The sequence below is a fragment of the Elgaria multicarinata genome, chromosome 8 (genome assembly GCF_023053635.1).
Source record: "Elgaria multicarinata webbii isolate HBS135686 ecotype San Diego chromosome 8, rElgMul1.1.pri, whole genome shotgun sequence".
Taxonomy (NCBI): domain Eukaryota; kingdom Metazoa; phylum Chordata; class Lepidosauria; order Squamata; family Anguidae; genus Elgaria; species Elgaria multicarinata.
The window spans coordinates 22,056,241-22,082,901 of record NC_086178.1 but is presented as its reverse complement, the minus strand read 5'-3'; the positions used below and the strand labels follow the sequence as shown (position 1 = coordinate 22,082,901).

The following is a 26,661-nucleotide window of genomic DNA, read 5'->3' as shown; positions in this document are numbered from 1 at the left end:
AGTGAGGAAAGCATGCCGACAATTCCAAAAATTAAGCACAGTGAAGTGATGGGGCTTCATAAAAGTGTAGGAGGGCTGAAATCTGGGTTGACTCTTAAAATAAGGGGCATGGAGTATGGATTTATGTAGAGGCTGAATTACCAGTTTCTGCAGCTGTAGAATTTTGTGTTTCTTTGTTTATGACTCATACCAGTTGTTTGTGATTATCTGGGTTCATTATGTTAGATATGGCAGTGCAGGATATGAACACTTGTCCCAATTTTTGCTGTCTCCTTTTAGTACCAGTTCTTAAGTAGGTTTATGGCAATCTTGCAAGTTGGCAAAACATAAAGCATGCAGTAGGTAACTGATGTGTGTCTTGGAAATAGGTGTGGGAGAAATACCAAAGCGTATTGAATGGATATACTGAAGATGAAGTTGAATAAGGTTAGTTCTTTGGATTGTGGTTACCGATCAGAATTAAGAAAGGCGTGACTGGGAGAAGAAATATTTATTTGAGCTGTTGTTTGAGAAACATGTATTTGAGCAGCCCTTTGAGAAATGTGTTTTTGGAGAAATATTTGAGCTGCTGGACTTCTGTTAGAATTTTCTGCAATGCCACTAACAAAGGTATTGTGTCGGCAAAGAGATGACAGTAATAGTATAAAGGAAAGAACACAGAAATGAGTTGCTGGACAAGGATGTAGTTCTGTGGGTGAGGTGTGACCACAGAGTATTTGGAGAATGTGATTAGAGCTTGCATGAAGTTGTCAAGCAGTGCTTACCTGGCATTTTTTTTCCTTGTGTGTGCTGGTGTTTACACCTAAAGATTGAAAAGAAAGGAATTGGTGCTTGCTTGGAATATGGTTAATTTTTCTGCTCCTGATACAGCAAAGGAGTCCTGATCATTTTGGGTAGGTAGAACGAACTCTAGTATTAATTTCACTTGCAACTTTGAGCCTTTGTGCCCTCTCATCACCATATAACAAAGGTGTGTGTGACCTAGAGTTTGAGGAACTGTGGTTGACTAAAGAAATGTTGCTGTCCCTTGAATGTTTGACTAGCTTCTCCAAACTATCAGTTATTTTGACACAAGATGCTAGAATGAGTTACTGGGTAGATCTTTTATGAGAAACCAGGAACAGGTTAGAGTTTTAAATAATTTTTCTACTTGCAAGATGTTTCAAGAACTGATCAAATAGACCCTTGCAATGTATGAACCTTCTTATAGTCCCTTACTCATATGGCCGTTTGTGGCGAGATGTAGTTATTCTTCACACCACAGTTTTCTCTTACATGCTAGCAGTTCAGACCTGTCTTTAGCCATGTGCAAGTTCAGAAGCAGGGTAGGTTGCTGGTGATCATCTTCTGTCACTGATTTCTAGAATCTGATAGTTAGCGGGGTCTTTCTTTAAGCATACTATGCTTTTTGGCTCTTGGTTTTCAGTAAATTCACTGTCCACATCTTCATCAAATCCACTGTATAGCTGCTTTGGTAGTGGCCATCACAATATTCATGCCAGTAACTCAACTGAATATGCAGACTGTAATGAAGTAGTACTTCTTTGTCTTAAATTTGCTGGTTTAATTGTTTATTCAGAGTAAATCCCCCCTTTCTCTCTCCCCATGGTCTTCGGTATCTTTTTGTCACTTCCCTTGCCAATTTGCCTGGTGGCTGTGGATGAGTGCAGGAATTGCATCTGGTCTCCTCTCCTCTGCAGCTGGCATGGAAATGCAGGCTAGTAAAAAAATGTCCTGGCTAGAAGCTTTGGGGGATTTATTTTTAAGACTGCCTTATGGCTTCCAATACAACTTGAAGTATGAATTGCACTGGTATTAACTGATTAAACCTGCAAATTAATAAAACAGTAGTTCTGAAGAGAGAGTTTCTGTTTTTATTATGATGCATGTATCAGTTGCAGCAGGTACTATCTTAGAAGAGATATTTCTTCCTGTGAAACACAAGGAATGTCTCTTAAGATGGCATCTGCCATCTTGTTTTTAAGTACTTTTGTTAAAGGTAATTAACATTTTCTAAAAATCTGCTCTCTTGGGACACCTTTTTAATTATAAAAAGGCTAGATGCTGCAGTCCTAAACCATGCTTTATGCTTGATTTTTCATGTATTTGCAAGTGTTCTGAAGAGAAAAGCTATGTGTGGCTTTCAGGAGCTGTTTTTTTTTTTTTAAAAAAAACACCTCCAGGTTTTCTTCTCAACAAACAGTGGTAGCTGGATGGGGTTGTGCTCAGTGAACCTCTTCTGGCAGTGTCAGGTTTCATCACACAGCTGGTGGGATGATGCAGCAAGAGGCAAAGATCTGTGTAACCTGTTGGTTCCTGGTCAACTAAGTTTACTCACTAAATAGGCATTTACCTAAGACTTTTCTATATTTTTTTTCATGCTGCACTTCCCACTCCCTCCAGTATAGTTGAGTACTTTGTAGTTGACTATTTAGCTCCAACTGCTTAGTAGATCTGTGGAATTCAAATAAAGATGGTATCAAGAGCTCCCAATTGGAGAATCCTTCTTGCTCTGTGCTGTGAACCTAAACCATAAGGAGATCCACAGTCTTAATGACTGTATATTGCAAAAGGTAGAACTATTGGAAGTCAGTGTAACACTGAAATGGAAAAAAAAACTGGGAAAGAATGTGAGTAGTTAAAAATTTGGTCAATACCATTGTATCTTTTACATTAATTTCTCGCCCTTTCTGTTGTGCCTTGATATTTAGAGACCCTTTGGAAGCATGCAATGTTATATATATATATTTTTAAAAAACCTTTCTCTAGAAGAATAGCCATCTTGGTCAGGTTACACAGTATCAAAAGAATACTAGTGTAGCATGAACTCTTATAATCAATTACTTATTTGATCAGGTTCATAAACTGGTCTGAGGAAGTGGCTACACATGAGCAGCCTTGCAGCTAATTACTGGAGGATTATCAATGTTTCTCTGCCACTATCCAGTTGCCTTCCAGGATCCCAAGGGAAATTATGAGAATAATTGCCATGCCGCTGGCTCACTGTATGGGTTTGTTAGATTTCTGGCTTAAAAGGCCAGTTGTCCTTGAAGAAGAAGGGAGTCAGAAGTGCATACTCAAGCTGACAAGTTGGTCCTGCCTGTAATTTTTATAAACTTGGCCATAAATGTGCCTCAGATTTATTTTTTGCATCTAGAAGAGAAAAATGCCATGCTTTATCATAATGCTGTGTAGTTGGCTGCCTGGGCCATTTCCAGTCGCTGCAGAATTTTAGGTGAGAAAAATAACAGGGCCTCATTATCCTCATTTCTATGGTACAAGAAAGCATCCTTCTTGTACACAATCAGGCAGCAAATACCTTCTTTGTGAAAGGGTAAAATCTGGCTCTTAGAGAGAACTTGCTTTATGTTGTGAATTTTGTAGTGAAGTAAAGCTAGTTTCTCGCTAGCTTACTAGATGATGGAAATGGGAGATCTGGATTTTCTGCCTGTGCTAAAATGATATCCACTTACAGTGTAATCCTGTACATGTCTGCTCAAAAGTAAGTCCCATTGAGTTAGAACTTAATCCAGGTAAGTGTGTTTAGGATTGCAGCCTAAAATGACTGTGTTTCAAAAATGCACGTGAATCTCACAAGATTCATGAGCATTTTAATTTTTGATAATCTCTGACTATAGAACAAAGTTGGTAGTAACTGAAATAAATGCAGAGCATGCTTTTCTCTCAGACTGCCATAGCGACTTTTTAAAAGTTAGTGTCTATGTTGATCATAGAAACTGGCCTTGCTGTGACTTTAACAAAGAGTTAAGTGACTACGGACTGAACTATCCTTTTAGCTCTAGGCCAAGTCTACTGCTGTCAATGTACAGTAACTGCAGTTTAAGTAAGTATTGGTTTCCAGGGCTGTCACTTCTTCCTTTGGTAATCCTTAGTATTCACATTAGGCTTTCCCACCTGATGGCGTGTACCAAGCATGAGCAAGTAAGTGCGCTGCCTCCCGTGTGCTTGTTGCTTCTGCTTTCAATCAACCTAGGAATGCCTCATTACTATGAAGTTCAAACCCAGGAAGTCTGGGCTGTTTGTTGTTGCTCATTGCTCATGGTTTGTTGTTGGGATAACTCTGAGTTCTTTAGTCCCTAAACAGTACCAGAGTTCTTTGGTTCAGACAACATGATAATCTAGGAACAGAGCATTCCTGGGCTATTGATTGAAGGCAGAAGTGACAAACACAGGGAAAGCAGCTCACTCCTGTTCAGATGTGTCAGTTCCTGGGTTAAATACCAAAAATAGGGCACCAGTTGAATGAAGAATAAATTCTAAAGAGCATACAACTGTACAAAAATATATTAATGAGTGTCTAACCAATGCATAGGAGATAACTATATAGAAACATACAAAGTAAGGAGAAATAGGTGAATTGAACAGGTATACACAGAACACACATGCTAGAAAATCAGCATAACGTAAAAGCGTAAATGGAACACAAATAAGTAATATTTTTACAGATGGGTAAAGATTGAAATCAGTATAATACTAAAGCTTAAATTGAACACAAGCAAGTTTTTTACAGGTAGGCAAATGTTTTACAGGAACCCAGTTTAGTCCTGTTTTGCCATGTCCAGCTTCTTCAGAAAAGTGACACCTTATCTGTAGTAACACCACTAATGAGCAATGCCATGGGAATAAAGAAAAGTTGAACACCTTAGGCAGTCTCTCTGTCCCAGTATCTTATTAATTCCCCCCAAAGGAAGTGTGGCTGAAATCCCTGGCAACTCAATCAGCTTCAATGGCGGTTCTGCACAGCTGTCTATTTAAAACGTATAAGTGAACATATGCATGACAGCCAAATTTGCATGTAACCACTACTCATTGGTTGTTTAAACCAGTGGGGGGGCAAATGGTGGGGTGGAACTCAAAAAGGATCATAAGATCAGTCCAGATGGGTCATGGCAAAGCTACTGCTGCCACGTTGGGCAATTGTGAAAGTGTGTCCCATGTTGCAGGTTGGGGGTCTACGGTGGGCCTTGGGCCTGGACCAGTTGACTACCCACTGGTTTAAACCATGGATAGTTGGGGCCATGGAGGGAGAGAGCGTACCGACTGCTCGTTGTTTCTACTTTAGTTAACAACCAAACGCTTTGTTCCTGGATTGTGCTCTGTGACATTCGAATCCAGCACTCTGGGTTGTTGAGGGAGAAACAACCCCAGAGTTTTAACACAAGGTTTGTTGTTGCATTAAAACTTTGGGTTGTTTCATCCTCAAAGTGGAAACAGCATGGTTGGGAGGCAGTGCACTTACTCCCACCCCGCCTCACCATGATTTAAACGACCCATGGATGTTCCTTACATGTGAACCAGGCCATTCTGTGGCATCATTTTGAAATGGGAAAGTTCTGAAGTCTAACTGGATTCATTAATATCTGGCAGATTTTCTTTCTCTCTGGTGTTCTGTTAACTTTTACCTGAGGATGTTAATGTAGTCAACAGCTGATTACTACATCTGCATCTGGAGCTAAAATGAGTCACAGAGGGAGTTGGTTCATAGTATTGGCATAAACAGGTACTGGAATCACTTAGTCATAACAAAAACTATTACACTAGTACTATTGGATGAGATTTCCCCTTATCATTTTACTCATTTATATATCAACAAAATTGGGTCCATGATCCTCTATTAGATGCTTTGAATTAAAGCCTGCTTTTCTATGTAAAAGAAGAGAGTGGGGACAAAATGCACACATTTATCTAAATTATAAATATTTAGACTGTCTACTTGGATGTTTCTATATCAAGGGTGCTGTTTTGCTCAGTACCTATCAGTTCTTACCTTTCGGAAATTCTGGGCACTTAAGTCTTCAAGTAAATTACCTCATTTTTGGAGAAATCTTATAGCTCCTAGACATTTCAGAGGGTCTATAGGATAGTGGGTATTCCTCCCTCTGAAAGGGCAATCGGGAGTTCCAGTCGGAGTCCCCTCCTCGCATCCCATGTGCAAAGAATCATGCCAGCTGGCCTCCGAGGTCAGAAAATGAACCTCAGAGAAGGGGAAAAGGGGGCATTATGGTGGGCGGGGAGGGAAGGAGACTGAAAATGTGAGGATATGAGCTATCCTGAGCTTCTTCCAGCCTCCTTCCCTCACCCTCCAAAGTGCTGTCACTAGATGGGGAGGGGGTGGAGGGAGAGGGAGAGAGAAACAGCAATTCTTAATTCTACAATTGCTCACCTAAGCAGATAAAGATATTTTAGTGCAACAGAGATAAGTGGGCTATATATCCAGAAGGTCTGAATTATGCTCCCGGGTAGTATAAATGCTCTATTTGGTTGCAAAAGGGTATACTTAAGTCTATTTGAAAACATACCTATCCAGAAAATATAGGAGTTAGAAAATGGAAACCTGAGTTAAATCAGTGATTTAAATTGCTTTGATCTTAAACAATCCACCCTATTGTAAATGCATTTTTATTGAATTGTGTGTGGCGAAAACATGTTGTTAAAACTGGCTTTTTCAACCTTTGAAAGCTCATAGGCTGAATTGGTGATTGAAACCTTATTCTTCTGGAAACCTTTTCTCCTATTTCCCTTTCTTTTTTAGTCACGTCTCATTAGATTGTAAATATGTAGATAGAGCCTTGTTTTACATTTTTATAGCATTTAATATTCTAATAAACAGTTTTAAATCAAAGGAGGAACAGAGAAATTTAAAATTCAGGATGTTTCTGTAAATGTTATGTGGAAGCATTAGGAGGAAATTCCATTCTTCATCCCCCCACTTTGTTCATATGAACAAAAAGATTGTCAAAGTAGATTAAACTTTAATCTCAGAATAATCATGAGATCATGTCCTAAAATATAATAGTGGTTTCCATGTTAACTAAGGCAAGCTACAAAACTAAAGAAATTGTGCTCTTTTGTACCTAGAAATTTTATAGAATGATGATGTGCTTCTGAGGTCCTCCAGCACTTACGTTTAAACTAGTTTTGGTGATCCACATTTTAAACTCAAAAGTGAAATGATGCAACTGTTATGACATGTTTATGCCCTTCCAAAAACTGCTGTTTCATCTTTTGCAGTGAAGGGGTTTATAGTGCTATTTTAACCAGTTAAGGTCGCAATCTTACGCATGTTTTTAGACTGAAAAAAGTCCAAAAATTCTGAGTGTAGTAGGAGTTGTTTCCTGTCTAAACATGCATAGGATTGCACCCTAAGAAACTAAATGGTTGAAGTTTTACAGTTTAGCAAAAGTGTTTCGTTTTAATTTGATGTATTCCACTGTGAGGAAACTGCCCACTCCCAAAATTCTGCCTACCTGCAAACATGTTTACAAGAATTGGAATACATATTCTCACAGAGCGTAACTAAAAAAGCAACAATGACGAATTTATTTGCATTCTGTCCTTTGTATCACCCCTCCCCCAGTCTCTAAACAAAATTTTAAAATTTCAAGCTCTGATAAAATCATGATGGCTTCAGTTCCTAAATGTATCAACCTAATAAAAATGTTCATAAATTATGAGCGTTCATTTTAAAGATGTTTGTGCTCATAGAAGTAGAGTGATTTATATTTTTATTATGTTTTATTTATCACTTTGTCACTGCCTTGGAAGGGCATTAAGTATTCAAAGGCAGTTTAAAAATCTGCTAATAAATAAGGAAAACTTTGAGAGTTAGAGATGGCTTTTTATCATGTAGAGCAATTTGTTTCCTTTAAACTGAACTGGAAAGCAAAAAGTCAACAAATCTAAACTTTTTATGGGAGGGAAACAGCTATGCTAGGGTTGTTCAGATTTGTCTTTGGCAGTAACAGTTGCCTGTTTTACTCTGGGCATCTTCTTGTCTTCTCCAACCCGTTTTTCTGTTCTGCCTGCTTCTACTGGAAAAGACCCGCCTTCCTGTAATTAGAGGCTAGATTACAAGCATGCTTAAATAATATACTGGGCACAAAGTTGGAAAGCACAGTGAGGTGTTAGCTTTTCTTGTAGTTGTTTTGGTTTTGAATTGCACAGAATTCTCTGGCAGACTTCCATACTGGCTCACAAGAGTTGGTATTTGGAATGGATCTTATCTTGTGTCCTCTGAATGATGTGTTTTGGTGAAGCCTTGCAAGAATTGTGTTATACAGTAACTGTAACAAATGTAAAGAATACTCGGAAGATGTCCTTGGAGGCTTAATGTGAGGTTGCCTTTTTGTGTATGCATTGATTTTTTTTAAGCAACGTGCTGCTAATAAGTAGAACAAAGAAGTGTGGCACAAACACCAGTATTTTTGTTGCATGTGTATCTTACTGTCTGCGTACTGGGATTTAGAATACTTAAGCAGGTCTGACACATGTATGGCTGTGACATAAATAGGACAGATCTTAGTTTGTAATGTATTTTTACCATAGTGATTGAGGTTTAATAATCACAGTAGGAAAATGTCAGAATAGCATATTTATTTCCTCCTAAATGCAGTCCTCACTACAGACCGTGGCTTACCAGGGTGGCTTATTTTGGCTAAATAAACCATCATGGTTGGGAAAAACAGGGCAAGATGACATGATAACCCATCATGGTTAATTCAGAAAAATAAACCATCATTGCGTAATGTGTCATCTGAACCCCGTCTAATAATACTAGATAATCCCACAAAATTCAAAGGGGCATATTCCCATAAGAACTCAAGCTACCATTCTACATCAAAGCAAGGGTCTATAATTAATCTAAAAACCTGTTCCCAGTAGTGGGTAGTCAGATGCCTCAAGAAAATCCTCAACCAGGGCATTAAGTCAACCATCCCCCAGTGTATGTTTTTAATAACTGCTATTAAAAAAATATGCTGCCTCTGAAAATGAAAGTTCTGTTTAGTTACCTGGACAATAGCTATTGAGTAGTTTTACTTTCCATGAATTTCCTAACTCACCAAAACTAGCAAATAACATCACATCTTTGATGTGAGTTCTAGAAGTTAACTATATAGTATGTGAAATACCACTTCCCTTTCTCTGTACTGAAACTACTACTGTTCAGTTTCATTGGATGACCTTGAATTCTGGTATAAAGAGAGAAAGAAAATAACTTAATTCACTTTTTCTATATGGGTCATAATTTTGCAAACCTCCATTTAGTTGTAGTTTTTTCTGACCTAATGTTCTTAGCATTCACGTGCTGTAGAAATTATGCTACTCATTACTCAGGGGGTTACGGTCTCATGTGTTTTCATAGGGAGAACATGATTTTGCTTTTTTTAAAAAAATCTAGCTAGTGTCAAAGATACTACTTTAGTTGTAAGGCAACTCTGTTTTATTCAATGTAATTCAGCTGTATGGAGAAAGTTCTACAGATAAAGAAATTCTCAACTGGCAGTGTAAAAAGCAAGTATATTTATATATAGTAGCATCTTAACCAATTAGCAGTTAGCAAAGTTCTAAAGCAAAACAAAGACAGATCAAAGAAATCTTCTTCATCATACCTTATCAACAGATAACCCATAAATCTTCTGGCAATGTCAGATTGACCTGGATGGTCAGTCCTTATCAAGTAAGCTTATATGTCTTCTACTATATTAAGAGGTCTTGAAAGGTAGAAATTCCAATTAAGCATTTCCTTGCTGATATAACAGTGTTAGCATTATAGCATAATCAACCACATACATTATTCCAATCCCATCATGAAGTTCACTTGAAAGAAACAAACTACATACAGAGGCCTACATACAGAGCAGATATATCAAGGCTTCTGGCCTTGTTTTCTGACTAGCAACATCAGGAAGCTGAGTACCAAGTTGGACAGTTGGTCCATCAAGCTCAGTATCATACTGTATACTAAGATATGCCCCTTCCCTAAGCATCCTTCTCCTGAATTATGTATTAAGTACTCTGCTGCTTGTGAGTAGCAAATACAGATTGGTCAGTTAAAAACTTCACACTCTTTAGGCAATGCAGCCTCCATCCCTCCCTGTACCAGTGCATCTTCTTTCAAAGAATGCTCTACAATGGTGGAAAAAGAAAAGGAACCTCTCGTGCAAAGCACTTGAGTCAGAACTGACTCCTAGAGGGATGCTTGCTTTCGCTGACGTTTTCTTGGCAGACTTTGTAGCGGGGTGGTTTGCCTTCCCTTCCCCAGTCATGGTTGAGTAAATGCAAAAATTTGGCACTGAACGGGAACTAGAATGGGGTCTTCAGAAGATCTTGGCAGGAAGAACTACTTCAGGTCCCAAAAAGGGGGGGGGGAATGCAAAATGTACTGCAAGGGTATGATGGAAAGAGTAATTAAACACACACACATACACAATCCCCATATGTACCTGTGTTTTCCTGGTGGTCTTTTTACAAAGAAAAGGTAGATTTTTATGGATACATAATGTGTTGCATATAATTTTTCAGTCTTTACAGTAGTTGAGGCCTTGTGAAATTTTTCTAGGTTAACAGAATAGTTTGGTGTCCTGTTACATCAACCTGTCGTTTACAGTTCCATTTTTTCTTGTCTTTTTTTTTCTAGGTACACACTGAAATATGGTATTCTTTCTGATCCTTTGAAACCCTTTCCATTAATGCTCTTCTTTCGATCTCATCTATTGATCAGTCCTCTTGTAATTCTCATTCTTCACTACAGCTAATGTTTACTATATAAGTAGTATAAATTGTTCTTCTCTTCTGGATCTTTACAGAATTGCATGGTCAATTTTTATAGATCTCTACTGTGAATGCAGAAATTACTTTGCTATTTCTCTTTGGCAAACTTTTGATAGCATCTCTAGCTATGAATATAAAAAAACAGGTATATGCTGCATCTTGTTCCCCTTCCTTACTGTACAGAAGTCAAGATTACTTGTTTAAATATTGGTTATGATGGCAAGTGCTAACTAACCATTAAACTTGAAAATGCATCAACACTGAAAATGTAGCATATTTAGAGTGCCAGAAAATCTGTTATTGTGTATTTTGTAGGGGCCTCTACTGAGAATTGCTAGTAGCCACACTTTATAGAATTTCCCCCCTGTAGTTATTAAAATACCTAGTTTGACTTCCTTAAAATTGCATGGTGCTAGGCATCAAAAGACTTCTCAACAGGTAAGAGAAACTGAGAGACTAGGTAATCTGGATCTCCATGTATGCCTAGGACTCTTAAAATTGTTATGTATTTTAAATGTTTTAATATTGAAACATATTTAATTATATTTTTATTTGTATATTTCTATTTATAGGTTTTAACTGTAAGTGTTTTAATTTTGCAAAGCCACCTTGAGGCCCAGCATTGGGCAAAAGGCAGGATACAAATCAATATAATAATAATAATAATGAAGTTACTATCTATTTCTGTTGTTCAAGAAGTAAGTATAAAATCATAGGTACTTAAATATTTGAGTCTGGCATCTAAAAATGAGATTCCCTTTTCTGCTCTATGCAAGCCTGGCACATAGAAATTGAAATAATGAACCAGGCCTGGCATTGAGAACAGGACTAATGCTTTTAGCACCATGACATAAGAAAAATGTGTTTAAGACCTGAATTTATAGGTGCAATAATTTGTGCATTGACAAATTAAAGTCAATAGAGATTATGCATTACAAATGGATGATCAGTTCTGAAATTAATAGTCTGCTCATTGGACTCTTTCCAGGGACATTATGATAACCTATTTTGAACCTTCCATCTCCTTTGATGGGCTGTGTAATGAAGTTCGAGACATGTGCGCCTTTGATAATGAGCAGCTTTTCACCATGAAATGGATTGATGAAGAAGGTAAGCTTACAGAAGGCAAAACCACTTCAGAGTCTTCCACCTAGTACCACTGTTCCTTCTTTCAGAGCTGAAGTGGCAAGCATTCTGGTTCTTCTATAGGCTTTATTTGCCTGTTAAAAAAAGGATCAAAATTCATAATATGATGGACCACAGATCACCTAATGAGTCAATTTGAACTGTTTTATGCTTCATGACAGTTGTGGCCATGACTATTTTCCAGAACATATAGACTTTAAATATGAAGAAAGAGAATTTGTAGTGGCTTGGTACCTGTTCTTGAGGTCAGCTAATTGCATGTGCTTCTCCAGTTCATCTTCTTCAAATTACATGGAAAATGAATCAGAGTAAAGCATATACTTTCCCATAAGCTTGGTGGAACGTTTTGCTTTTGCTATTCTATTAAGTATTTTTGACTGTGCCTTATGTCTTTGTATTTGCAAGAACTGCCTTCTGGAGTTGTAGATCTCTTATACTTCTATAATGGTAAACTTTTTAATTTAACTGTAGAGGAAAAGTTACTCTGTGACCTGGTCAGTAAGTCAAATAAGAGCATTAGCTCAAACTCCTGCTGATGTGTGCCACACTTAAGTTTCAGTGAGGAAAAGTAATGTAAGAATTTGAGAGAGAAAACACATGCAAATAAAGCTATTGGACTGGAAAGTGGCAATACAAGTTCCTTGTTGTACAAACGTCCCACAGTGCAAACTTCCTGCTATTTAATCTCGGTTCAGAATACTAAGATTAGTAGGAACACATGGGAATTGCAAGGGATATAAGTCGAAACATAGTTTTTGCAGTTGTGTGTGCATGTGTGCACACACCAGACTTCAGACTGCAATCATTACTTTCATGTCTTCAGATTTCTTTGTATCCACGAGACCTAGAATTGTAATTACTTTTAAAAGCAACATTTGGATGATAGATTTTGACAATATGCACTGGAAATGCCTAGGAGGTTGCATACCAGATGTGTTGGTCATTACTGTTTCATTGCATGTAATGTATCAGTAGATCCTGATTCATAGATGTTGTGTTCACATTGGAGTATAAGAACCCGATTTCAACCATTTTAATATCTCACCTGTTTCCTGTATTCAGAAAGAAAGATTTTGTAGAGATGGTGGGATAGAGCAGGCAATGTTTTAATGTTTGCACAACTAGAAGCATTGTTCTATAAAAAAGTAAACATCAGTTATGGTGCTCTTAGTAAGAAGGATTATAAGCACTAAATCTCCTAAGGCATATTTAAGAGCACCTGCCCATTTTTCTTTTGTAATTTTGAAACTTGTGCCACAGTTGTTTTTGTGCTTGGCTGAAGAAAAACTGGTTTGTTCTCTCAGTGTGTCTGAATGAAAATACTTCTTTTATGTCTGCTCTTCATTTCTGTGGGTGGTTCAGAGCCTGTCTTAGCTGGGCGGTTTACTTGCTTTTAGTACAATGCAAAGGAAGAGATGCAGTCCTTGAACTTTGGGTGAAAAATATATCTCAAGTGACCAAGGATAATAAATTCCTAAGAAAACAAATGATAGACAAGATGATGAGAAACAAAATATTTTAAAGAAATCGTGGAGCCTTTTATCCGAGAACAGCCATTTCACATATTAGGTAGTCATAAACCCGAGTTGGTTGCTGCAGCTAACCCCAGCACTTTGGCAAGTACACATGTACAGTGCATATGTTTGTCACAATTGTGTTACATTTTTACATGTTTTTTAATACATGTAAAAATAATGTTTGAAAGAGTCCTGTAAGAAGCTAATTAGCACTACTGTGTGGTTGTGGGAATAATTTTTGTCAGCCTTGCAAAGTTTGCTTATGGCTTTTCTTATTGGTATATCAAGTAGATCAGCAAACACCCATAAATCCTGCTGGATGGGAGTGGGGAGGGGAGAAATAAGAGCTGCAATCCTTTGTCCTGGTTTTCCAGGCTTGGCGCTGATCATCGTCAGCTACAGCCATGTAGCTGATGGGCAACTCATGGGAGTTCTCCAAGCCTAGTCCAGATCTTCTGACTATTAACACCAGCTTTAATATCTCAGCTGATCAGAGGGGCAGGACAGTCGACCCGGTTTCTGAGTCATGAATTGCTGGCAATCTGCCTGCATTCCAAGCTGAGTGCACATGGGAATGGAAAGAACCAATGTACATGCGCTTTGTGCAAAGTAACTTAAGTCCCTCTCTCCATGTGCATGCTAGTCCGTCGTGTTCTGGTATGATAGAGAGAGATGGAAATGGTTAGTATAAATGTGATGATCAGAATATCACGTACAAGTGCTTGTACTACCATGTTGCAATAGCATTTTTTAAATTTTGACGTGACGTTCCTCTACAGTGGTAATTCCTGTATTCCTTATTTGGGAGACTGAGGGCTTCTATGCATTCAGAGAGAAGATGTGGTTCTCCTTGTAAAAAAACCAAATACATAAGAAGTCTCTCTACATCACACCATTGGTCTATTCAGCTCAGCCCTAGACTGCCTGACTGTGGTTCCCCAGGGTATCAGACAGGGATTTTTCCCTGCCCCACATGGAGATGCCAGAGAATAAACCTGGATGTTTTTGCATACAGAGCATGAGTTTACTACCAAGCCACATCCCTCCCCTTACATCAAGAGCTGAAGTAACAGACAAAGTTGTACATGAGCTGTTCAAAATAAATCCTCTATTCTGCATCAAGGTTAATCAATGCTTGTTCATAACACCTTCTTTCTTAATGCAGTGGTGGGCTGGTTCACACATCATCACAGCCCACTGTGGCTTATTTAAGTCATGGTGGGTTGCAGCGTGTGCTGGCAGCCATTTTGAATACTCAACCCCTAGTTGGGGTTGCCATAGTTTGTTGTGTTGTCCAAGCACCCTCCAACAATCCCTGCCACCCGATAAACCATGGCAACGCTCCGTTGAGGGTTGAATATTCAGAATGGCTACTCAAACAAGCCACAACCCACTCTGGCTTAAATAAGCCACAGTGGGCTGCAGCGATCATCCGAACCTGGTCTTTGAGTGTCTATAGCTTGGGTAGGTAGTTTGAAAGCCTGCTGATATCTAGAATTGATTATCTTCCTCCAAACTGGAAAATATTTCTGATGACAAGATAGTGCTTTATGCTTGCTAATGGCTGCTGCTGAAGTTTCTGGGATGTGTGCCATGGGAGTCCATGGAAAAGGGCTGGTGGGGGGCAGCAGTGGCAGTTGCCATATCTCTAGATTCTCAGCTTTCATTTGAAAAAAACAAGTGTTTCCTAGCCATTGTAGAACCCAAGATACAAGGCAGAATTAGAAGGCAGTATTCTGCCCAATTATTTCATGAAAAATGAGAATGATTCCACTTTTCATTGTTTTTAGGCAATGAATGAATCATAGATAGTGATTGATACACCCATTGTCTGGAGAAGGAACTTCCTGGTTCATTTTAAAGACTTTTTTTGGAGTCTTTCCTGGTAGTGAAGTGATTGCCCTATAAAAAAAAGCTATTAAGAAATCCAGGAGTTTACTGTAGCTGTGATTTGACAATAGTGTGCCTACACTAAAAGAAAAGGTAGCAAAGTCAAGAGGTTTCCCCCCGGAGTAATGTCTTATTTTGTACCCTCCCCCAAATCATACTAATCATATTTCACCCACCCCTCAGTTTTTAAACATTAAAAAAATCACCTTGTCCATACCAATGAAATTAAAGTCTATCAGTAATTATTATACCCATATTGTAAGGGATGGGGGTAGTCCAGTACTCTTGTTTCTATTTTGCTTGGGGGAGTTTGAGTACTGTCTGACAACCTTGTAGTATAGTCCAGTATTATCCTGTCTCCTGATTTGTTGGGTTTCTTTTTAAAGGAAAATGCAGTAGTTGGGTGAGCCATGGAGTTGAATTGAAAGTTTCAGCCATGGGACAGTGGATCTGCCTATTAAGAAACAGCAGATGAGTTGACCTGGTATACAGATATATCAAGGGCCAGGTCTATCCACTTGGTAGACATGAAGCCCAGGTGTTGCTGTCTCTCAGTCACCAGATCTACCAGAATGCTAATGCATCTACAAGAAACATGTAATTTTAGAGGCAAGTTGGCACACATTTGGTTTATCCAGTGCATGTGGGGGTGTACTGCAACAACAGATTTTGTATGCTAGGCTTAAGTCAAAATATTTTTAAAATAAACAATTCGTATGTTTCCATGTTTAGTTTGGAAAGCAGTTGAGTTGTCTCTGAGATAGTCTAGTCAAGAATTCTGAAGAGAATATTACTTGTGTAGGATGGGTGGGAATCGTTTTCAAAAAGCAGCTTAACCCACGCTTAGTTGTATAACTTGAATAAATTCATTATTTCATTTTAGGGGATCCATGTACTGTTTCTTCTCAACTGGAATTGGAAGAGGCTTTTCGGTTGTATGAACTAAATAAGGATTCTGAACTTCTTATACATGGTAACTGCTACACTGGTGTGTGTGTGTGTGTGTGTGTGTGTGTGTGTGTGAGAGAGAGAGAGAGAGAGAGAGAGAGAGAGAGAGAGAAAGAACAAAGCAGAGTATTCTCCTGGAGCCTCTATGTGTTTACCTTCAGCCATACCTGTATGGCTGATCTTTCCAATTAGTTTTCTTGGTGAGGTGTATTTAAAAATTACCTTTTGTAATTTAAACAGATATGCTTGCATCTGAAGATAAGTTAACTTAAGGATGTTCATGGTAGGAAAGTTTCCCATCCCCTCGTCGTCTCCTGTAGTGACCTACCCTCCTTAAAACCCTTAAAAGGGACTGGGGGTTGGGCTCCTGAGCAATGGGATGCAGGGCACTGATGAAGAAGAGGGAAATCAATCAATATTGGTGCTCCTGGTGTGTGAAGCATTGGGCTTTTATTCTTTCTAGAGTGGAAATTTATTCAAGATTCAGCTCCGTGAAGATGGTCAGATCTGTTAATGCTCTTGTAAGATGGATGAGGAAAGTCTTGGCTCTGCTTGAAATGTTTCTATTTTATTATGATGTATCTACCTTTGGAATTTAGATTTTCATTTTAATATGATTTTCATTTACCTTTCTGAAGAAGCTGCGTGATTCATTCTTAATCAAAATAGATCCTGTAGGAGCCGTACTTTGAGATGGCTGCTTGAAATGTCATCTAATATAATATAGGCATATACTAAGCATATATTGCAATATGGCCTAGATGCTGCTGCACAATAAATTCTACTCTACCTATCTTAAAGCACCATAGGCCGTGCAACCAAGCAGTTGGACACTGTTTTCAGATGCATATGTTTAGAACTCTTGCATTTGTTTATTCATTCATTCATTCAATTTATGAGTTGCCCTAGAACCAAAACTCTCAGGGCAATATACATACTGAAAACAAATACAGTAATATAATACCTTCTCACATGTTTGAAATAATAGCTAACCCAATTTTACTGATTTCCTTTCAGTTTTTCCTTGTGTTCCAGAGAGGCCTGGAATGCCCTGTCCAGGGGAAGATAGTAAGTGCAGTAACTTGTAATATGAAGTGTCATCATATTATTCAATCTAATTCCTTTGTGAGTATTTTGTGTTTGGGGTTTCCAGTATCACAATACATTTGGAAACTGAAACTAAGAAAAAGGCTAATTTCTTTTTAGGCCATGCTCTTTATACAAATTTTATTCCTGTCCTTATCACATATCATTTTATTGTGGGTCACAGCAGTCAACTAACAGCAAAGACAATTTAAGAAAAGAAAAATATAAAACAGAAACATATAATTTATTAATGTCAAACATCCATTACCAAAAGATCTGCTGAAAAAGAAGTCTTCAGTTGACACCGAAAGGTATATAACAAAGGAGTCAACAAGAGCTTGAAGAGAAAAGAATTCCACAACTGGGATGCTACTGCCAGAAACGGCATCTGATAAATTTCTTTTTAAGCTCTGCCTATGATGCTGTCCTCAGAAGGGCCTGCCCAGCTGACTTCAAAGTCCAGGCAGGATTATATGGAGAAAGGTGTTCCTTCAGTATTCTAAACAATCAAATCACTTTGAACATCTATATTATTTTTCCTATCCCAATTTCACAATGAAAATTGAAGGACTTCACCTCAGTGAAAAAAGTTAAACTTGAATTTGTATGCACTGAATTTGTATCTCACCCTTTGGCAGTCCTTACTAAGGCGAATCTATTCAAATATGCCTGATCTGTGTAATTCTAAAATTTAGGGACAAGGTATGTGGCCTTGTCTATTTATATGATAGATAGTGGTTTAATTTTTTTCCCCCTTAGAATCTATTTACCGTCGAGGTGCACGGCGATGGCGAAAGCTCTATTGTGCAAATGGTCATACTTTCCAAGCCAAGCGGTTTAACAGAGTAAGTTTTAATAGTTTTCACCCAGACTGCTCTTTTGTCTAACATCTATGGCTTCACCTTTTAAAAATGAACTTTGTCCTTCTGTGGTATCAAATAACTGGTTCCTTTTATTTAAGTACTGATATCGAGAAATAGGCTTTAAAGAGCACTTTTACTTTATCAGCTTTTAAGTCAATCAGTTTATTTACTTCTTGATATAAAAAAACCAAATTTTAATTGTAGGACTACTTATTTCTGTGATTTCTATGATTTTCAACTAAATTTATTTAATATTTGTGTTAGATCTTTAAAGGCATGAAAAAAATGCAGAGCCAGTATTAGATATAAAGCTCAACTTCTCCAGTGTGTTGGGCACATTTGTGACAACTATGTATCCTGCGGATGAATCCAGAGATCATGGAAAATGAAGGTTCCTGACAACAATAAACATTTAAATAGTGCTTTAGAGTGTTTGAAACACTTTACATATAATGACTGTTTTTGGATTATCATATCTTGGCTTAATAAACTGAGATATTAACAACACTTTTGCCTGCACATTCTTCCCCCTCACTCCTCCCATCTCAGCATAAGTAATTGTACCAAGAAGCTTCCAATTAACCTGTTTCCTGATTCCTGTTTCGTTGACATCAGGAAATTATGGTTATGAGCTGTAGAACAAGTAGGATATTAAAACATTGCTTTTAGACTTTTTTCCTATGCTGTACTTTATGAGTAAAGTAGAAAAAATGGATATGTGGAACTACTACTTAATTTGAGAACTAAGTTCTAGATACTGATTGTTCTTGGTAATTTGTTTATCTGTTTTTCAGAGAGCTCATTGTGCCATCTGTACTGACCGGATATGGGGACTGGGGCGGCAGGGCTATAAATGCATCAATTGTAAACTCCTAGTTCACAAAAAATGTCACAAACTTGTCAGCATAGAGTGTGGCCGACATGCACTACCACCAGTAAGTGATACTAAGAGCTATAACTCTCAAGCATGCGTGTGTGCATGCTTATGTATGTATGTTACTACCACAAGATGTGGTGATGGCCACCAATTGGATGGCTTTAAAGGGGGATTGGATAAATTCTTAGAGGAGAAGACTATCAATGGCTACTAGTCCTGATGGCTAAATCCAATCTCCAGTATCAGAGGCAGTAGGCCTATGTACACCAGTTGTTGGGGGACATGTGTAGGAGGGTGCTGTTGCACCGTGTCCTTTTTCTGGGTCCCTGGTCGGCAGGTGGTTGGCCACTGTGTGAACTGAGTGCTGGACTAGATGGGCCCTTGGTCTGCTCCAGCATGGCTCTTCTTATGTTCTTATGTGTAAACACATATAATTAAAACCAAAGGAGACTCAGCTTTCACTCATTTAATTCAGGGTTTGATCTCATGCTGTATTCCTTTTAACTGTTCTGTTAATTGTTTTTATACATATTTGTATAGCTGAAAAATACCAGTATTGATGTATTTTTCATGATTTTGCTAGCCAAATAAAGTTCATCTGTAGTGGTTGAATGGAACATGAAAGATGTGGGGCCCTTGGATTTTACAACAAACTTTTATTACTGATCAAAGTGTAGTGCAGCCTGATCCAGAGCATGTTTACTTGAAAGAAAATCCTACTGAGTTCAGTAGGATTTACCCCCAAGTCAAAGTGCATAGGTTTTGATCTTAGACTGCCCCTCCCTGGTCTGCAAAGTGAAATAGTTCCTTGTAGAAAACTGATAAGTTGTGATCTTGTCTTTTGATCCATAGGAGCCTATGGATCATTCATCAGTGCATCATGATAACATAGAACCAGGTAAGAACAATAATTTCTATATTTACATTGTAAGGCCCAGACTGTATAAGTATTTCACTTTTTAAATCTGAGGTGGGGGAAGTGCAGCCTTCTTAATGTTGGTGAACTGCAAATCCCATCAGCCCTAGGCAGCACCAAAGGTTAGGGATAATGAGAGTTTCAGTCCAACAACATTTGGTGGGCCATCCCTATTCTAACCCATATTTTGTCACTCAGTGTAAGAAAGGAGCTACAATTAAGTCAATTATTTATCAGTGTATTCTAAAAAGTGTGTTGCATTAAATGTAAACACGTAACATCGGAAAGAATTGCAAAGAATAGGCACAGCTGTGCTTTCCCATTTAATGTGATATAACTTACCTTACTGTTCCCTGTGGATGCTCAAAGGTGACTTTATAGTATGCAATAATGTCACAGATAATCCAGTAAAATTAATGCTTTTATAGGAAGTCCTAGCAGATCCAGCCATTTCACAGACAGAAAGCATGAAAGCAAAGGAGAATTACTAAGAACTTGCAGAAACAGTTGGATTTACCTGTAGATTTGATGTCTTTACCTTTTTCTTTTCTTTTTTACTTCTAGTGATTCCATATCATCCTTCAAGTCATGAAAGTCTGGACCATGTTGGTGAAGAAAAGGAGGTATTCTGATTCTTTTCCATTTGGGGTTTGTGCCAGGTTATTAGTGCATTTCAACTTCTGAGAAAGTTACTGCCACGACACAGGCTTTTTACAACAGGCCTGTCTGCGGACACTCCCTGCCCAAGCTAAGTGCCACCACTTTATGAGCCTGAGGTGAGGGACAAACACCACCTTTCTACAAACTATGTGGAGAAAGGGGTTAAACAGGAATAAAATAATGCACTGTGAATTATATGTGCTGATGGTGAATTAATGTCAGAACGGGTGTTATATGTATATAACTGCAGATGATAAATGCCAAGGAAACACGTGGGATTTTTGTGGTAGTAAAACAAACTGAATAAAAATTTATTTCAATGTTCACAAACTTTGTTTCATAATTAAACTTTTCAGACTCTTGTTAAAACCTCTCATCCAATCCTTTCTCTCTTCTCATACACGCTTTCCTTTCTCTCACACCTTCACTCTTGAACTTTATTATCAGGATTGTTGAATATACACCAACTGACTATCTGCACACTACACTCAAAAGACAACCCTCTTTACCCTGATCCTCTAATTCTCCCTTGAACCAAAGTACTTTAAAAACACACCACACTATCATCTCAGTCATTCCCTTATATATCCTCCTCCCCCCTCCTAAGATATTCAATCTCCACCCACTCAGGTCAACATTCTAAACACAATAGACTTACAAATCCTAGACAACTTTCATTAGGGAACTGACTTGTGGGGTGTAACACCACAGTTACCTGTAACTTTAACATAGCACATTACTGCTCCATCGTTGTCTGTTGTTAATAGAACTGGTGGTAGTCTGAAAGGTCTAAGGCTTTTAATACTACCCAGGGAAATGTTACTGAAATGTGCCGGTCTACTTATAGGCAACAAGTATTAGAGAAAGTGGCAAAGTATCTTCCAGTCTGGGTCTCCAAGATTTTGATCTACTTCGAGTTATAGGGAGAGGAAGTTATGCAAAAGTACTTCTGGTTCGTTTAAAGAAGACAGAGCGCATTTATGCAATGAAAGTTGTGAAAAAAGAACTAGTCAATGATGATGAGGTGAGCAATATTTCTGTTAATAGAAGAATTCTTTAAATTCTACATATACTGCATTATATTAATGGTAGTTCTATTTTTTCCGCCTGTCCTGCCCAGTGACTGGGATCCAGCCTTATAAAATATATTAAACATAAACCAGAAAAGTGTATAAAACAGATCTTTATAACTTTTGTTTTTATCTCACCATGGTCTCCATGCAGTTTAGGAACTTTAGAAGGTGTATTTGATGACAAGTAACCCTTCCTTGTTACTTGTGATCAGCTATTGTAGAAGAATGTTCTACAATTCTCAAGGTTCCCCAGCCTTGCATAGGATTGCGCCCTTAGTTCTGCAGTTCTGAGATTAATTCTTATCAGTTATCCAACTTTTCAATCAGTTAAAATTGAAAAGCAATTTAAAAGGCCCGGAGATTTTGGGTGATTAACTGAACTCTCCTTGGAAGAGCCCTCCTTCTTTATCTTTAACAACAAATATCTTGGGTACTCATAAGTAGTTTCTCTTTACTTTGATGTGTTGGCACTCTTAAGCTATTTCTCAGACTGGCCTTGTATTTTAAAGCATAACTATATTGGCAGACCTCAACGAACTGACCGGTTTCGCACGATCTCAGAGGGAAAATAAGCCATGTTGGCTTATTTTGCCTCCCCGCATATGCTGGTTGCAAGCGGTCTAATTAATTAAGCATAATTACCCTCACTGGGCGCAGTTTGTCATATCTGAATCTGGTGAGGGGTGGCTAGGGTGGTTGACAAACTGAAACCAGAGGCGGCTCTATATTTGGAATGTACAGGGTGATGATCCTCTGCCTCTCCTCACCCACTTGTTGCAGAGAAATACACTTTCAGCCAGGTACATTTGCTCTTACACAGCATACAGTTGGTGATTACCGTGCATGATTTTCTCTTGTCTTCCTTCGATAATCTCACTAGAATATCAGCCCTGTCCTCCACCCCACTAGCCCAAATGAGCACCAGCCGTCAGTGTCTCAGTAAACCACTCCAGCCATCTACCCTCATCGGGTTTAAATGTCATGATAACCCATGCCCAGCAAGGGAATTATGCTAATTAGGCAGCTCTCAACTAGCACGTGTGGCGAGGGAAGATAAGCCATGTGGCATATTTTCACTCTGACTGTGTGAAGCAACCCGCTATGTGTGCTTTAAGACAATGACTGGATTTGGATGATTTCAGCGGGGAACGAAGCCACCATGGCTGCTCCCCCCACCCTACTGCATGCCATTCATATTATCTTCTGTATTGTAGTGCAGGTTGGCCTGTCATCCGAATGCAGTGCATAGGCGGGGCATCATACCCAACCCTACAACCCACAACATGCAGTAGAAGTTGAAGGGTGGATATGAAGTCCTCTCTCCCTGCCATGTACTGGGTTTGGATGACACACCAGCCTGTGCTGCAGCATGGGGGGAAATACAAATGGTGGTCACATGCACAGCATGCATGGGGAGCAGCCATAATGGCTTCCTCCCCTGCTGCGATTGTCTGAACACCCCAGTAGAGTTAGTTATGTAAATACATAAAAAGGATGTTGCCATTATAGGCAACTTAAAAACTATGGGGAGTTTAATCTTGTTTTGAAATTGTATTGGCTTGTAATATTGTAAACATAGCATGAACCTTCAAGTACATCCTGTCTGCTTGCAAGAACCAGGTATAGAAATCATATTGCTGCTTATCTTCTGTTTGATACTCAACTTTAATTTTGGCCTTCTTAATAAGTTACTGTAGAGTCTTTCATCTTATTTATTTATTTATTTATTTATTTATTTAATTACATTTATATACCGCCCACAGCCGAAGCTCTCTGGGCGGTTTACAACAATCTTGCACATTAATTGATATTCACCAAAAGTATTGTGAAATGTATTCTGACTGTGTGTATATATATATATATTCTCTAATAGGATATTGATTGGGTTCAGACAGAAAAACATGTCTTTGAGCAGGCTTCAAATCACCCTTTCCTTGTTGGTCTGCACTCTTGTTTCCAGACAGAAAGCAGGTAATTGTGCAGTAAGATTGCTGCATATTTCTCTTTATCCTTTCATAACATACCATTAAAAAATCCAATAGTAAGATGTAATTAGCAAACTATCACAGCAGCATTTTATGCAGCTTCATCAGAAAGACTTGAATGACAGGTTCCTTCCTGCATCAGGGAAGATGGTCAGGAGGGAATCTTTGCTTAATTGCAAAAACAATTTTCAGAAGAGAAAATCTGTTGAACAAGAAAACTATCCAAAGAATTAAGGGATTGTATAATTTAAAGCAACATACAGAAATGCAGATTTCCTAAAGAGGGTTAGGACAATCACAGTTAATAAAGGTAGAAGTTATTCATAGTAATGTTTGGCACCCTAGAAGTAAAATGGATTACTATAATAAATAGTTTAAGCATGGAAAAATACTTAAGGGGTGGTGATGGGAATATAATGCTTTAGTGGATCAAGTGTCTTCGAAGCAGAATCCTGTGAACACCAGTTGCTGGGGAACATGGGTGGGAGGGTGCTGTTGCACCATGTCCTGCTTTATGGGCCCTGGTAGACAGCTGGTTGGCCACTGTGTGAACACAGTGCTGGACCAGATGGACCCTCGGTCTGATCCAGCATAGCCCTTCTTATGTTCTTATGAAAGCAAAGTTGCATATATAGGGCTTGATTTTGAGACTAAAGAACCTAGTAGCAGAGGGTGGGAGAACTGGTAGAAAAGTAGACGATAAACTCATTTTGGACAATTTTCTAGTGGTCATGTAGCTCCTCTTGAGCCATAAACGTCAATATACCTGCTTACCTTACCTGTGGTGGCACAGTATGCTCAGGCAATCCTTTTTTGGGGAAGGGTAGGATGTCCTCGAAGAATTAGTTCAAGAATGATCAAAACATGATTTCTAAGATTTTTAGGGTGGTGGTTGTGTCGCTTCTTCTCTCTCCACACCCCAGTTACTAATAAATGAATAAGAAGGAAAGTAGTAAACACTGAAAAAGCCCACAAAGTGGCAGGGTGAGTTGGAAGAGAATGAATAGACACACTTAATCATTCTTTGGGTTGAATCAACTGACGGTGGGGGAGAGAAAGAAATACTCTGGAAACCGATGACTTTTCCGATTATACAGAAGACAACAAGGTAGACCGTGATAATAAAGAGGACATGAGAATTAACTAGAGCCGGTGTAGGGGCTAAAGTGTTGGACTGGGAGTCAGGAGATCTGGATTCTAGTCCCCACTCAGCCATGGAAGCCCGCTGGGTGACTTTGGGCTAGTCACAGACTCTCAGCCCAACCTACCTCGCAGGGTGGTTGTTGTGAGAATAAAATGGAGAGAAGGAAGAGGATTATGTATGCCGCCTTGGGTTCCTTGGAGAAAAAAGACAGGAAATAAATGTAATTAAATAAATAAACCTGTTTATATAATTTAATTTTGTGTTTCAGATTATTTTTTGTTATAGAATATGTAAATGGAGGGGATCTCATGTTTCATATGCAGCGCCAAAGGAAATTGCCAGAAGAGCACGCCAGGTATATATTTCTCTAGTGTGGCATTAATATAATTTCATGGAACATCTTTTTCTCAGTTAAATCATCTGTTCCAAAGATGATTAAAACAGATCCTGTTTTAATTTACAATTTTCTTGTCCTGGACTTGAGCATAACAGCAGAGTTGCTACTAGTGTCCCTATTCCTCTGCTTAGTCTGTTCCAGCATAGCTGAGAGAAGGGAGAGATGTCACTGTTCCTTGCTTACATAAATGTTTATTTTCTAGATTGATTTTTCTCAGACATCCTAGGAGTTGCCCTTGTATTTCACAGAAGCCACAGTCTGATCTCCCCTGGCACATTAATTGGATGCTAACCCAAACACTATTAATATTAACTGTTTAGCTTATTTTTGCCACTCAAAAACCGTCTTTACTGCAGTTGATATGTGGGGAGGATGGGATCAAGTAAAATGGGAGAGCATTCAAAATGCCCAATGGAATAAAGAGATGAAGTCTCAGGATGCTTAAAAATAGGTAGTTTGATTCTGAGGAGCAGCCCTATACATTTCACCCCTGACAAATCATAGAATCATAGAATAGCAGAGTTTGAAGGGGCCTACAAGGCCATCTAGTCCAACCCCCTGCTCAATGCAGGAATCCACCCTAAAGCATCCCTGACAGATGCTTGTCCAGCTGCCTCTTGAATGCCTCTAGTGTGGGTCTATATAGGTCTTCGGGGGTCTGTGATTCTTAAAATGCCTGCAGACATCTCTGAAAATAATAGTCTCCAAGTTGAATCCTGCGAGTGTATATCAAATGCATAGGTTCTCCTTGGAATCAAGTACATATTTTTTCAACATTTTGAGATTTTGTCTCTTTATTCCAGTGGATTTGTTAATATGTGTCACGGCTTGTACTGCTAAATAGCAAAGAGAATACAAAAAGGGCAATTTTGAGAAGTAACATGGCAAAGGTAGAAATTGGTCCTGACTTCTAGGTTTGGATGGGAAGCTTGAGGTGTGTTGCAAGCTTTGAAGGGGAGCATGGTTATATAACGTTTGATATATACTACTGTTGTTAGATTCAACCATATTTCTGGAGGTCTATAAATAAGACATTTTTAAAATTTCATTTTAGGTTTTACTCTGCAGAAATCAGTTTAGCATTAAACTATCTTCATGAACGAGGAATAATTTATAGGGACTTGAAACTGGACAATGTGTTGCTGGATTCTGAGGGCCATATCAAACTGACAGACTATGGCATGTGCAAGGTGAGAAGCAAAAATCTCCAAACATCTCAAAAGTCTGGATGTTTGTTATATTTTGATCAAGTTAACTTTTTTAAATATATACAGTGATGGAAGCAAATTATCTTGCAACTGAAAAGTAAAGAGGAGGATTGTCAGTAGACTACAAGTGTCTTGATCAGAATCTGTGGTTTTCTCAAGCTGTTCACAAGCAGCAGTACATTTATATTCCGGGGTTGGGGAAATTGGAGAAGACTGTCCATGCTTCTTCTGGTGCATATCACAAAGCTAAATGCTTACTAAATAGTTTTTCTCGAAGTGTTCATAAATCATTGAAATGTTTTTTCCACTGGCTTTAGCTAGCCGCCCTGACTGTTTTTTTCTAGGAAGAGTTCTTGTTTGCTCTTACTCTAGCCCTACG

General features: G+C 38.5%; 1 protein-coding gene across 1 annotated transcript in view; it reads left to right on the top strand.

The window, feature by feature from the left end:
• The window catches only part of PRKCI (protein kinase C iota), a 36,335-nt gene that overhangs the window by 1,638 nt on the left and 8,036 nt on the right, over nucleotides 1-26,661 (top strand). The window contains exons 2-12 of the mRNA XM_063131987.1: nucleotides 11,561-11,682; nucleotides 16,009-16,098; nucleotides 17,091-17,141; nucleotides 17,919-18,004; nucleotides 18,817-18,957; nucleotides 19,752-19,797; nucleotides 20,380-20,438; nucleotides 21,323-21,499; nucleotides 23,422-23,519; nucleotides 24,946-25,032; nucleotides 26,129-26,264. Coding sequence (XP_062988057.1) covers nucleotides 11,561-11,682; nucleotides 16,009-16,098; nucleotides 17,091-17,141; nucleotides 17,919-18,004; nucleotides 18,817-18,957; nucleotides 19,752-19,797; nucleotides 20,380-20,438; nucleotides 21,323-21,499; nucleotides 23,422-23,519; nucleotides 24,946-25,032; nucleotides 26,129-26,264 — 1,093 coding nt within the window. The remainder of the gene's footprint in view (nucleotides 1-11,560; nucleotides 11,683-16,008; nucleotides 16,099-17,090; nucleotides 17,142-17,918; nucleotides 18,005-18,816; nucleotides 18,958-19,751; nucleotides 19,798-20,379; nucleotides 20,439-21,322; nucleotides 21,500-23,421; nucleotides 23,520-24,945; nucleotides 25,033-26,128; nucleotides 26,265-26,661) is intronic.